General features: G+C 37.8%; 1 protein-coding gene across 2 annotated transcripts in view; it reads left to right on the top strand.

Moving 5' to 3' along the window:
* Positions 1–6,546, top strand: part of LOC120312442 (acyl-CoA (8-3)-desaturase-like) — a 38,829-nt gene extending 32,283 nt beyond the window's left edge. For both annotated transcript variants that reach the window (XM_039353171.1, XM_039353170.1), the window contains 2 exons: positions 57–182; positions 6,298–6,546. In XM_039353171.1, the coding sequence (XP_039209105.1) occupies positions 57–182; positions 6,298–6,406 (235 nt within the window). In that variant the 3' untranslated portion in view covers positions 6,407–6,546. The remainder of the gene's footprint in view (positions 1–56; positions 183–6,297) is intronic.
* The last annotated feature ends 8,731 nt before the right edge of the window (positions 6,547–15,277 follow it).

Below are 15,277 nucleotides of genomic sequence, written 5' to 3'. Positions count from 1 at the left end.
CAAGAAGAAGAAGAAGTAAAGAGATCATAATTCTTTGCCTTCCTTTCTGCCTATAGTCTCTTCCCTACGATGCCTCGGCACAACTTTTGGAAGGCGACTCCTTTGGTGAAATCCATGTGTGCCAAACATGGTATTGAATATCAATCAAAACCCCTCTTCACTGGCTTTGCTGACGTTGTGCAGTAAGTATCAGACTGCAAAGACTATCAGTTCAGAAGAAGATTTGGGCATCTAGGAAACATTCAATATATAAAGGTTAGCCAAACAGCAAATCAAATGAAGAATCTGCATGATTGTCCCAAAGGTGCTTTTTCAGGAGGCAACTGGACTTTCTTGTTTGTCTTTGAAGACATTTTGCTTCTCATCCATTCTATTCCCCACCATCCAGTCAGAGCTGAAGAAGCTTCTTAGAGGAGAAGTGAAACATTTTCAAAGAAAAACAAGAAAGTCCAGTTGCCTTTTGAAAAAGCACCTTTGGGATAACCATGACTTGGATGACTGAGAATCTCCCTAGACAAATCTGCATGGTTTTGCTCTTAAGGACATGAGAAAGGTGAACTTGCAATGATATAGACAAATAATAATAATAATAATAATAATAATAACCCCCAGTGAGGCACTACCTTGACGTGGTTGTGGGGCTTGTGTACTCTGAGGAAGATGAGAGCTATGCCAGAGGTTCAACCATACTGGACAGGTCTCATCAGAGGAGTCAGACAAAGAGTGTCTCTCCCATAAAAAATATGGTGAGACGTAAATTTCAGAATGCCATACCGGCTCGGACGTCGCCCGGGTTAACAAGGTCCGCACTAGATATTGGAGTTCCTGGATATCTGGTGAAAAATGGGTTACAGGACTCAGGACTGTTGGCTGAGCAACCAGGGCCAGCAGCTGCAGAACTACTGGAAGAAAAGGTGTTTACCCGTCGCAGATACACAGTGATGGAAAACAAAGAAATAATGATCTGTTACTACAGATCAAGTCCAACAAGAAGAGGATATCTAAAACGAATGCACCAGTTCTGGAAAGAACAACATCCAGAATCAGAAATAACAGAACAGAGACTAGCAGATCAACGCCGATTTATAACACGAAATAAAGTATTCACAGAAACAGAATTGGACGAACTGCAAAGGTTTACCCAGGGCAAAGAAATCAAAGCCTTACAAGAAGTAATTCAGAATGTAGAGGCAAACCAGGGGGAGTTGGCAGTGAAAGAATCCAGTAGAGATATACAACTGTTCTCATTTGGAAACCAGGCACCTCTTCCTCAGGAAGAACAAAACCCTCTAACTAAAGAAATAAAAGAATTGAAACAAAGAATAACTGAGCATCTAGAACAGCACAAAAACAACAGAATAAGGCTGCCTGCATTGAAGCTTGTTCCAAAGAAACAGCTAGCACAAGCATTAAAAGATGCAAATACTGCAATAGCAAGTATAAGCACCAATTCACTGCAAGAAACAAACCAATTAATGTACAGCACAGCTGCAGTTATAACAGAATACCTGGGATGCAAAATCAACAAAAAAGAAAAACAAACAAACAGTGCACCAGAAAAATGGAAGGTTAGACTAGAAAATAAGATCAGCAAGTTAAGATCACATGCAAGCAAGCTAGAACAGATGAAAGAAAAGAAGCTGAAGAACAAGAAGACCAAAGAATACCTAATCAAGAAATACCACTTAGAAACAAGGAAGATCAAGGAAGCACTGGAAATAATAAAGCAACAAATAACAGCTATAGCCAGGAAAATCAGTAGATATGAAGCTCGAATTGCAAACTATAGGCAGAACCTCCAATTTCAATCCAATCAGAAACGTTTCTACCAATCCATCAATGGAGAAACTGCAAGGAATCAGTCAGTACCTGACAAGGAAGAAACAGTGCAGTTCTGGAAGCAGATATGGGATAACCCAAAGAAATACAACAAGGATGCGGCTTGGTTAAAAGAGGTGGATGCAAATAAAACAGAAGTTGAAATGAAAGAACTAGTAATAACAACAAAAATGGTAGAAAAAAGAGCAAAGAAAATCAAAAATTGGTCAGCACCAGGTGAAGATGAACTGCATGGGTTTTGGTTGAAACATCTAACTGTTATACACCCACTCATTGCCAAGCAATTCAACAATATACTACAAGGAGGAGAAATTGAAAAGTGGCTAACAACTGGGAAAACCTACCTAATAATGAAAAATCCAGCAAGAGGGGCAACACCAGGTAACTACAGGCCAATTACCTGCTTACCAACAACTTTCAAATTACTAACTGGTGTGGTAGCTGATGCAGTACAACAGCATCTAGTTGAAAACAATCTCTTTCCACCTGAGCAGAAAGGAAACCGCCCCAATAGCAGAGGAACAAAAGATCAACTCCTAATAGACAAAATGATCTTGGAAAACTGCAAGAGAAGGAAGACCAACCTGAATGTGGCATGGATTGACTACAAAAAGGCATTTGACTCTCTGCCACATGATTGGATAATCAAGTGCCTAGAAATAACAGGAGTCAGTAGAAACATCAGAAAATTTGTGCAAAGATCGATGGCACAATGGAAGACACAGTTGCAGATCAATGGTGAGAAGCTGGGAGAGGTTAATATCAAGAGAGGAATATTTCAAGGAGATTCATTATCACCATTACTATTTGTTATTGCACTGTTTCCTCTGTCAACAATACTGAATAACTCAGGACATGGCTATCAAACATCAAAAACATCTGCTAGACTATCCCACCTCCTTTACATGGATGATCTGAAGCTGTATGGAAAAACATCATCTGAAATAGAATCGCTGCTCAACACTGTCCGTATATATAGCCAAGATATTGTAATGGAGTTTGGCTTGGACAAATGTGCCACACTTACTATCAAACAAGGAAAAATAGTGAAAACTGAAGGAATCAAGATGCCCCACGAAAATAACATTAAGAGTCTGGATGAGGAAGAGTACTACAAATACTTGGGTATCCTTCAAGCTGACAACATCAAGCACACTGAAGTCAAGAAAAAGATTAGAGGTGAATACATCAAGAGAGTGAAGAAGATCTTAAAATCCAAACTCAATGGAGGAAATACCATAAAGGCAATCAACACCTGGGCAATCCCAGTCATTAGTACACAGCTGGAATAGTGGACTGGACTCAAGCAAAACTAAAAGCAATGGATAGGCAAACCAGAAAAATAATGACAATGAATCACGCCCTTCATCCACGCAGTGACATTGATAGACTTTATCTACCAAGGCAAATAGGTGGGCGTGGAATGCTACAAGTACATCAGATGGTTGAAGAAGAAAAAATGGCTTTGGAAGAATATCTGAAGAACAATGATGAAGATGCACTGAAATTAGTATATCAGGAAGGCTTACTAACTACTGGAGAGACCAAACTGGCCTACAAGAAAGACCAAATGAAGAACAGAATAGAGGCATGGGAAGACAAAGCACTACATGGCCAATACATGAAAAAAATAGCTGGGAAAGCAGATAATAATAAAACCTGGCAATGGCTAAGAGCAGGAAAATTGAAGAAAGAGACCGAGGGACTAATTCTGGCTGCACAAGACCAAGCCTTAAGGACAAATGCATACAAAGTCAAAATTGAGAAGACAGCAACAGACAGTAAGTGCCGCCTATGCAAAGAAGCTGAAGAAACAGTGGACCACTTGGTAAGCTGTTGCAAGAAGATTGCACAGACTGATTACAAGCAGCGGCATGACAAAGTAGCAACAATGGTGCATTGGAAGATCTGCAAAAAATATCATTTGCCTGTAAGCAAAAACTGGTGGGATCATAAAATAGAGAAAGTCATAGAAAATGATAAAATTAAACTGCTCTGGGACTTCAGAATTCAAACAGACAAGCACCTGCAACATAACACCCCAGACTTAACAATTGTCGATAAGAAAGACAAAAAAGTCTGGATAGTGGACGTGGCAGTGCCTGGAGACAGCAGAATAGAAGAGAAAGAACTGGAGAAGATAACAAAATACAAAGACCTACAAATAGAAATAGAAAGACTGTGGCAAAAGCAAGCAAGGGTAGTACCAATAGTAATAGGCTCCTTGGGCGCAATCCCAAAACAACTGGAGCACCACTTGAACACCATTGGCATTGACAAATTTGCTATTAGTCAATTGCAAAAGGCGGCCTTATTAGGAACTGCTTCCATCCTGCGACGATACCTGTAATACCATCAAACATCCACATCTGCCTATCCCAGGTCCTGGGTAAGGACTCGATAGGTAGACAAAATGCCAAATCCAGTCTGAACATCTGGTTGACTGTGCGATGATTGAGAATAATAATAATAATAATAATAAATAATAATAATAATAAATAATAAATAATAATAAAGTTGGAAGGGACCTTGGAGGTCATCTAATCCAACCCCCTGCTCAGGCAGGAAACCCTATACCATTTCGGACAAATGGCTGTCCAGTCTCTTCTTAAAAACTTCCAATGTTGGAGCATTCACCGCTTCTGGAGGCAGGTTGTCCCACTGGTTAATTGTTCTAACTGTCAGGAAGTTTCTCCTTAGTTCCAGGTTGCTTCTCTCCTTGATTAGTTTCTATCCATTGCTTCTTGTCCTGCCTTCAGGTGTTTTGGAAAATAGCTTGATATAAATGTGAAGATGTCAACTGAACACTAAGTCCATTGGGTAGAGGCTTCAAAAGCAATCTGCTGTGCAAAGTATTAAACTGTTAATGAGAATAAAGATTTTGGATGTAGATCCTTTAAAAAAAAAAATCTAGTATCAGAAAGAGAGAAATGCTAATCATTAAGCATATGTTCTATTGCATGCTTCTTTCATAAAATTAGTTATAATTAAAAATTAGTTATCAGTTAACATCAAAGAGCCTTTCATATGTGGTAGCTGTCAACAGTACTTGGGTGATCTTGAAAAAAGATAAGCAGCATCTAAGTTGGTAGTATTTTGATAGGAGCCATCAAGAAAAAGATGTAAGCTAGACCAGGGGTCCCCAACCCCCAGTCCATGGACCGCACCTGGTTGGAGCATGCCAGCAACCAGTCTGCACAAACAAGCAAAGCCCCATCCACGAGATGCAGGTAGCATGCGAAATCACACACACACACACACACACACACACACAAACACACACACACGATCCATAGAAAAACCTTTCACCATGGAACCAGCCCCTGGTGCCCAAAAGGTTAGGAGCAGCTGAGCTAGACTTTAAAGTTGCAAAAAAAAAAAAACCCCACCCTCTAGAACAATGGTTCTCAACCTTTTTAATGCCGCAACCCCCAACTGGTCGTAAGTCGAAGACCACTCAACCGGTCGTAAGTTGAGGACTAAACCGATCATAAGTTGAGGACTACTGAACCGGTCGTAAGTTGAGGACTTTCCCTGCCCGGGAGCGCCGCACATGCGTGGTGCCGCCCCCTGCGCCGGCCGAGGCATAGCTGGCAAGCGGCAGAGACAGAGCAGGCGGACCACTGGCTGGGCCACCAGCTGGTCCAGCCCAAGGGAGGTAAAGCACCCACCGGGCACCACGTACACCAGCAACCCTCCCTGTGCCCGCCGGCCTCCCACTTCCCACCCCTGGCCCTCTTTTACTTACATTTTTAGTAGTTGCTCAGCAGAGAGGGGTGAAAACTTCCAGACAGCTCGCCTTCGCTGCAGACAACTTGCAGCACCGTTTCCAGACTGGAGCTTTTGGCAGGCTCAGCAGGGCAGAGACAGCCTAGAAAATTCCTATTGGCTTTTGAAAGCCAATAGAATTAGACTCTATTCAAGAGAGTCTATTCTATTGGCTTTCAAAAGCCAATAGAATAAAAGGGAGTAGCACAGCTAAGGAAAAGGGGGGGAAAATGGCAGACTGCATTGTTTGGCGACCCCTGTGAAATGGTGGTTCGACCCCAAATGGGGTCGCGACCCACAGGTTGAGAACTACCACTCTAGAAGCAGGCAATGGCAAACTATTTCCATATGGCTAGCATGAAAATTACATGCCCAGGTGGCCTCTTGAAGATGGGCAGAGTATGCCTTCTCCCTATCACCATGACCTTGCAATTTGGGTGCTTGGATAAAGTGCTACTTTATGATAATGCTATATAAGTCCATAAAGCATCAATGCAAGCTAGAGATAACTGTCAAGACATGTCAAATACTTAAAAAAAGATGTAGCAGTCACTGAGAGATTTTTTTGCTGCTCACTCTGTCCTCAATGTACTGCACTTGTTCTGAATTCAAGCATGATTTTTCTGAATAGATCTTAATTCTCATAGCAATGAAGCAAGACTTACTTTCTGTTTTTTATTTTTTTTTCAGTTCCTTGAAGGTTGCAGGTGAAATCTGGTTCAAAGCATATCATTGTGAACAGAAAATATCAAATTCTAAAATCTGCCTTCAACAAGGGAAGGCGGGTGAAGAGACATGAATGGATCTGAGATGGACCTGACAGGCTTCAGGGATAGAAAACCTAAAGTAATTTGTGGATGAAACAGAATGCTTGGAGAGACTTTGGGTCTCAGCTGAACTTTTGGCATGTTTCCTAATAAATATAAACATTGCAAGCAACACATTTTTTTTTCTTTCCTGCTTTTGGGTCTTGAATGCATCATAAAGATGCAGGCTTCTCAAAAATGTTCATTGAATTGCTTTGTTGCTGTTTTTACACTTCATGCCTCTTTTGCAATGGTCAGGAAAATAGACCTAATAGCTGTTATAATGGATCTTGCAATAGGGAATGAGACTAGGCCACATCAACAGATACAAAACATACCTAAGATGCTAAGAAACCACTCCATATTTCTTCCATTTTTGTCTTCATTTTCTGGCTGTCTGCTGATAATCAGCCTTAGTTATGTGTTTCTCTTTCCATTTTTTGTACTTGTCCTTTTTGTCTTTCAGTTTGTCAGAGAAAGCTTTGTGCAGCCATGCTGGTTTCCTCTTGAATTTCTGGTTTCTCTTTTTCAGGGGTATTGCCCTATGATCATACTGATCAGTGTTTCCCACGCTTCTTGGGTTGTTTTCCCCTTTAGGACTTTCGTCCATGGAATCTTTTCTAGGTTCTCTCTGAGTTTGTTAAAATCAGCTCTTTTGAAGTTTAAGACTCTGGTTAGATTATTTTCTATTGTTTGTGTTTGCATTATATTGAATTTCAGCATGACGTGGTCACTTTCACCCAGGTTCCGGCAACTTCAACTCCCTCTATCACTTCTTCTCGATTAGTAAGGATTAAGTCCAGTATAGCTTTACTTCTAGTTCCCTCCTCTAACGTTTGGATGATAAAGTTGTCAGCTAGGTTGGTTAAGAATCTGTTTGATCTCCCGCTTGCTGCAGAGTTTGTCTCCCAGTTGATATCTGGATAATTGAAATCTTCCATTACTACTTTAGTATGCTTCCTACATACGTTTGTTAACTGGTTGGCAAAGAGTTCATCTATTTCTTCTGATTGTTGGGTGGGCTGTAATATATATACCTATGGCTATGTTGCTTTTCCCCCCTTTTATATTGACCCATATACATTCTGGAGGGATTTTATCTTTGATCGCGTGCATTTCTGTAGATATGTGATGTTCTCTTACATATAGTGCAACTCCCCCTCCTCTTTTTGTAGATCTATTTCTTTTGAACAATTTATATCCATCCATCAGTACATTCCAGTCATGGATTTCATCCAACCAGGTTTCTGTAATGCCAACTATATCATACCTGCCCTCATGTACTATTGCTTCTAGTTTACCCTGTTTGTTCCCCAAGCTTTGAGCATTTGTACATAAGCATTTAAGACCTTTATGCCTGTCCGTGGGTGTGTTTCTTGCATCTCCTGATTGTTGTTGGAATTTTTCTTTTTTCTCATCACTCCCTATCTCTTCGTTTAATTTGTTTTCTTGGGATTTATGACTGGTTTTGTGTTCTAGAGGTTCTAACGATTGGTCAGCCTTCTCCCTCAATTTTGGTTTAATGATAGAGGAGAATATTTATGGATCAGGGTTGAAAGCAGCATGGCAGGACTTGCAGAGTCTGAGAAACGTTCAATAGAAGATACAGGAAATGTTGCCTGTATGCAACACAGCAGTTGAGGGGCTCAGGACTCCATGCCCTCCACCTGAGTTTCTTCCTGTTAAGGGACCCAAAATGGGCCAGAAGCTGCCCCAGAGAGGTGGCAATGAAGGAAGGACGTCCTGGGGACCTTGGAGAGATGGTGGTTGACCCGATCTGTCAAGGAGAAGTCTTCCAGAAACCAACAGGAAAAAGGCTAGCTTAACTTCAGAGTCTAGTCCAAGCTGCAAGCAGGGAGCGTTTGCCCCACCCTTTTGCTAATGGAAGCAGCTAATTGAATCTTTTATGGAGGGCTAAAATTTGAAAAATAAACCAGTGCTGACACCTATTGGTGGATGAGGATTATGACAGCTATGGCTTGCATATACAGTAGAACTTGGTAAAATCTGGAAAAAACTAATCTTGTAACCTTCAAAGCTTTAACAACAGAGAACAGCTGTGACAAAAAAGAAAATAATCTGGGCTATAAATAAAATGAAACTTACAAACTTTAGGGAACAAAAAATAACTTTTTTGAACTCTCTGGATTACAAGTATATAGTCATCTTTGATCTCAAAGCTATTTTCAGAAGGAAAAAAAATCTGGATTCTTGGTCATCATGGAAAATCAGAGATTTATAGAAAGAACTTATCAAGAAAAAATAAATACTTTTCAAGAGGAGACATATGATATGGTGCAACTAATTCAGATAACGATGACTTCAAACCACAAAGAAATCTAAAATAACTTTGAAAATATAAACCAACTCATCTCCAATTCAATTTTATATCAAACAAAATCCCAGGAAAATATAACAGAGAAGGAACAGATAAAACAGACAACTGAACATAAATTCAAGGATAGAGACTTAAAGATGGGACTCTATAAAGAAGTATGATTTAATCCAAGTGGAAAAAAAATTACAAGAAATACTGGACTTGGAAAAGACAACCTATATTTCAACACTACAAAATAAACTTGAGGATAAGAAAAAAGACTGGATAAAACAGACTGCAGAGATGCCAGGGAAAACACTAGAACTGGAGAGACAAAAATTGACTAGAGAAGCAGAGAGAAAAAGAAGGGAAAAGATTCTCAATAAAAATGAGTGGGCAAATGCCTCTAACAAAGATACTGTACTTGTGTTACTTTTTACATCTACAGTAACATCTATAAGAATAGGAAAGATTTTTTGACTCAGCAGAACATATTGATTAAGAAAGACATTGGGCAAAAGAAAAAGGCTAAAGTGAAAATTAAGAAAATAGATGATGGGGCCTATCAGAGAGAATATTTAAAAAAGAAACACTTATTTGAAAATGGTTAAAGAAATAAAAATAATTTGGATATGAATTTGACTTTAAGAGGGAGAAGCCACTTAAGTAATATAGTGCTTTCTTTTTCTTTCTCCTTTTTATTTTATTGTTGGATACGAGTAACATAAAAGAATTGGAATGGTCAATGTAAAGGAAATGTTTTAGATATCTAAAGGTGATTGACTTTAAGAAAATTATAAATGGATTAAAAATGTTTTGACTAAGAATTAAAAGAGTAGAGGATTAGGTTTATTAAAGGGAATATTTTAAGATCAAATTCATGGAACTTCCGGTGGCTGCACCAGTGATGATGGCGGCTATCTAACAGCCATCCGTCACAGGGAAGCGTAAAAGCCAGCAAAACAGCACTGATCAGCTGTTTTGCAGCTTGAAACTTTCCTCCCGGGCGAAGGGAGGAAGGTGAGCCTTTGCCTGGATAGAGGTAGAGCCTCACAAGTCTCCCAGTCTTTTCCTGGGAGACGAATAGTGAAAGCTCCCTCAGAGTCTGGGTGTTGCTCCGTTTTCCTGGATGCCTTTGTTCTCCGGTGGGAGAACGAAGCTAGATGCTGCCTCCATTGCTGTTGTTTAAATGAAAACAGTAAGTCAACTTAAAAGCAGACAGAGCGGTCAGGAAGAGAAGAATTGGATGATTTTATTTTAAACTTAACTCAGTGTGAATTAACATCTTCTCCTGTTATTATTTCAATTAGAGTGAAGAAATATGGCGGAGGAATCCTGCTTCTTTGTTACTTTCTTTGTCTGAGAACTTTCACTTTTTACTTTCTATTCACTATCTCTAACTGGCAACAAAGTCTTAACAACGTAACAGACTTGGTTTACTTAAAGAAAAAATTTTCCTTTTAAAGGGCAGATTGCTTTTTCTTCTCCTTTATTCTTATTTTATTATTTTTTGAAAAAAGAAAGGGAAAAAAATCCTTTTTTTTTAAAATGGCTTCAAAACATCCTGGACCTTTTTCTCTTCCTAAAACTTCAACTGCCTCTCCAGTAACTCAGACTGTACAACAACCTAAACCTAAACCTTCTCCACCTTCTCCTCCACCTCAGGTAATTACACTTAAGGATTTACAAGATGCTTTAGGTAAGACTCTAGAAAAAACAGCAGAGCTCCTGGATCAAAAAAATAATGAGCTGAGGGAAGATATTGTGTTTGCACTCCAAGGGCTTGCTGGCCTTGTGGAAAAGATTGACGACCGGGTGGATGAGATGGTTGGTAATGTTGAAATATTACAAGATAGAGTTGAAAAAATAGAAGATAATGTGGATGTTGCACAGAATGAAATTATAATGTCACAATATAGAGAAATGGAGTATGCTTTGAGAATAAGAGGCTTGAAGGAAAATGTTCAGGAGAATTTGAAAGAAGAAATTGCAGTAGAACTGGCTTCTATTTTGGAATTTGATCCTGAAGTAATGTTGAGAGATATAGAAAAGATCTTCAGAGTTAATTCATGGGTTGCAAAACAGAGAAAATTACCAAGAGAAGTGGTGGTTTATTTTGCAAGAAAATCACTTCGCAATGAAATTATACAGGCCTTCTATAAGCAAATATTTCAGATTGCAGCTCAGGATGTGATAGTTTTAAAGGAAATACCTTCCAAAATTCTCAGAAAAAGAAAAAACTTTGGTTTTTTGGCTGAAGAACTTAAGAAATGACAAATTCAATTTAGATGGGATATACCTGTGGGGATAGTGGTGACCTACATTGGCACATGATATTGTCTTAATACAATTTCAAAAGCAAGAGATTTTTATGTTACTATTTTAAAAGGAAGTCCACCACTATCTCCAAGATCAAAAAAAGATGAGAGCAAGGCAGAAGCACAGTTGGCTGTAGGTTCAATGCCATCTTTGGGAGAAGAATTATTGGTTGAATCTATGCAACAGAATTTGCAAATAACGAAGACCCAAGGGGACAGAGAATTACACGTGCTGCTCATAAATGCAGAGAAAGACAACAACAACAACAGCAACAACAACAAAAGGTAGATGATGGAGTCTCATCACTGTCTACTTTGGAGCCAGTGGGAGGAGCAAGGCCAAAGAGGTCATCGACTGCAAATCTAGAGGTTTTGTTCCAAAGGCTTCAACCTGCCAAGAATGGCAAAGCTTCTAACTTGGAATGTACATGGTCTTAATTCACCACAGAAAAGAAAAAAAATCTTTCATTATTTGAAACAACACAGAAATGATATTATTTGTTTACAAGAGACTCATATTATTTCTAAAGATCAAAAATATTTGTTTAACCCCCGGCTGGGGGTACATTTCATAGCTCCTGCTTTGCAGAAAAAAGGGGGTGTAGTTTTCTATGTAAGAAAGGAGCTTTCACTGAAGTTAATTGATTCTGACCCACAAGGAAGATATGTTATTATTGATTTATTAATAAATGATAAGAGAACTCTTCTTGTCAGATTATATGCTCCCAATCAACAACAAAAATATTTTTATAAGATGATTCACCAGAAATTAACTTCTTTGGATTACAAGTCAGTTATTATGATGGGAGATTGGAATGGTGTTTTAGACTCAAGTAAAGATAAGAAGGGTTTTCTAAAGTTTCTAATCATGCGAGACTTCTTAAAGTTTTTTTTATTTAAAGAATGATTTGGAACTTAGAGACATTTGGAGAGAACAGAAAATTGAAGAAAAAGATTTTACCTTTTTTTCAGATAGGCACCAATCTTATTCTAGAACTGACTTCTTTTTGGTTACTAATGATTTCCTTTCTAGGGTGAAGAATATCAAGATATTTCCTAGAATAATTTCAGATCATAATCCTGTATGGTTGGAAATCTCATTGGAAGAAAGGACTAGAAAGTCTTGGAGGTTGAATGAGAACTTATTTAGATATGAAGAGAATATACAGAGATGTAGAGGTTATTTAAAGGAATTTTTTGCTTGGAATATGAATAAGGGTACCTCGATGCCAATGGTATGGGGTTCTAGTAAAGTATATATGAGAGGGATTTTGATTTCTATGAATAATGCTCATAGACGTAAACAGACTCAGAAACGTAAAGATCTTGAAGATGAGATTAAATGTAAGGAAAAGATTTTAATATCAAACCCAATGGAAAATAATTTGAAGGTTTCTATTACTCTGCTGAAGGAGCAATTTAATATGTTATTAGCGGATCAGATGGCAACTAATTTGAGGTATGTGAAACATAATACATTTTGTAATGCAAATAAACCTGGTAGATGGTTGGCTTATCAATTACGTAAGAAACAGAAATCAAGGATTATAGATAAAATAATTTATAAAGGTAAAGAAGTCTATCAACAAAATTTGATTAAAAAGAAGAAGATGCAGGAAATGTTAGATAAATATTTCTTCTTATTTCATGTTCAAAGGGACCCAAAAAGTGATGATGCCAGAGCAGTTAAAACTGCAGTATATCTTAATGTGGACACTACATTCAATTCCCATGGTTCCAGGGAATTCAAGTTGGTTTCCAAATGATATAATTTGGAGCTAACTTGAATCTTATAATCATTAATTAAAATGTTTACCAATTTTATTTAAATTTTGAAAGCTGAAGCTGAAGTAAAAACAAAAGTCATGCATTTCTCTTGACCCAGAAACTAAAAAAATGGTTATGAAAGTATGGATATTTAGTTTTTGTTCAATTATTTTAGGATATATCAATTATTCACAACTGTCCTGACATCAGTTTTGGCATTTTTGTTGTATATTTAATCAAGAAAAGCAAAACATACAACTCTCTATTTGACAATATTTGTAGTTGCATTCTCAGAGGAATGATTTTCCTGAAAGAAGGGCAAAACTTCAAGGAAGTAAGAAAAGATACATATCAGTATAATTTCAAAGGCATGTTCATCATAAATACATATTTCAAATTCTTACTTATGTTGCTCCGTAGCAAAAATCTTTTTATCCATTTTAAATCTTTCAGATAATCACAAATGGGAAAACCATTGACAACAATATCTTTTAATTACCGTATATTCTGGCATATAAGGCGATCCGGCGTATAAGATGACCCCCGACTTCTGCGCCGGGTCGCATGCCTAGAAAGTCGTCTTATATGCCGGAAACTACCATTATTTCCGGTGTATAAGACAACTCAGTGTATAAGACAACCCCCAACTTTGGCGCTGATTTCAATGCTTTCGAAAGTCGTCTTATATGCCGGAAAGTACGGTATTAACTGTTCTTGTAATTTGATTTTCAATTTCCTGTGATAGTTTTCCAATAAATCAGTAAATCAATCATTCATCTTTACCTACCAGTTCTCTTGTGTGATACGCTTCTTGAGCTGGCATCCATAAAGATATTTTCAGGCACAGACTGGACCCTTTTGATAAAATTATTTCCAAGGTTTAATATGTTCCAGAACCCTAAACAAACAAACAACAAAAAACCAGTTCAAATTGTCAAAGGCCTTCTCTGCATCTAAGAATATCAATGTGGCTTGTTTTTCTTTATGATGTTCTAACTATCCCAGAATATCAAAATATTTCTAACACTGTAGTATCTCGTAGTAATGTTTTATGTAAAACTTGCATTGATCTTCATGAATAAAATCCAGTAAAAATATTTTCAACCCCTTCAGTCAAAATCATGGAAGGGTTTGTAATAATTAATCAATAAAGCAGCATCTTTTTCTCTCAATTCTAATAACACCAAATAGTCCAAATCCCTCTCCACCTATTTCTTCTTTACAAAATTCTACTTTGTTAGTAATTTGTTTTAAGTCTGCATTCAGTTGCACTACAAATTCTTCAATCTTCTCAAAATTTTATTTAAGATCTTCTTTCATCCCTGCAAAAACTTCTCTATCCTTTTTAACTATTGCAGTCCTGTTTTTATCACATTCCTCAAAGAATTTCTGTACTAAATGTCTTTATCCATAAGTTGTTGTAGTGAACCCCTGCATCCTTCTCCTAATTTGGCAGCTTTCCTTGTGGTTGCCATGGTGAAAAATTGAAAATATGTCAATTATTACAGGAAAGTAAAAGACAGACTTCTTTTTTTCTCTTGCTTCTCTTTATTTTTAACACTTTAGTCCCAATTGGCTCTCAGTATTTACAAACATACAATCTGGTTCATATTGCTCTTATCTTCTTGTTTTGTAAAAACTACCAATTACTACTGTTCTTAAAAATAAACAATCAACATTCCCAAGAAGGTCCAATCTGTTAATCTAATTAATGTACTATTTTCAAAGCACTTTCATGAGGGGAAAAAATCATTCCTTGTATTTTTTTTTAAAAAATCACTGCCTCCTTTTTCTGTTTGAAACTTTCTTAAATCACATATTTTCATTTTTAATTTTAAATCCTTCAAAAAGAAGGCACTCACCAATAAGCTTTGATCTTCATGCCTATTCAGAATATATCTTTGGTTGTAAAGCAACTAAACTGTAAAGTGATTAGAAGGTGAGGCTTTCGCCAGTCAAATATCCATGGAGGCTGCATAGCCATTTAGGGCATGTGGTAAATCCCTTGGGCCCCAAGCCACTTGACACACAATCAACCCCAAGAAGCTAAATTCCTGCAGTCTTCTCATGAAGAGCAACTCTTCCAGACCACAAGTGGCTGATCACTTGATTTCTCCTTCCTCTGGAGAAATTTATGTCAGCCAGAACCATTTCCTGGCTGGCAATTTCAGCACTGTGCTGTCTCCACTAGTAGAGTTGCTCTCAGAGATGTTTAACTGGTTACAACATTTCATCCAGAAAACCAGAAATAGCTACATGGAGACAGAGTACACTGCAGAAATCTTTCCACAGGTAGGACCCATTTAGCAACCACAATTGGAAGTAGCAACTCAGTTATTAAGTAAAGCAGTAGCTAAGTGATATCACAACTGTGCTTACAATATTACTTCAGCTTTCCTTCACTTTACAGATCTGAAAAGGTCGTAAATGCAAGTATTGATCACAAAGTTACTTTTTCACCA

Source organism: Crotalus tigris, unplaced genomic scaffold, assembly GCF_016545835.1.
Source record: "Crotalus tigris isolate CLP2741 ecotype Arizona unplaced genomic scaffold, ASM1654583v1 scf7180000018504.2861643, whole genome shotgun sequence".
Taxonomy (NCBI): Eukaryota; Metazoa; Chordata; class Lepidosauria; order Squamata; family Viperidae; genus Crotalus; species Crotalus tigris.
Note: the sequence above shows the minus strand (reverse complement) of the source record. Positions and strands in the feature narration are given on the sequence as shown.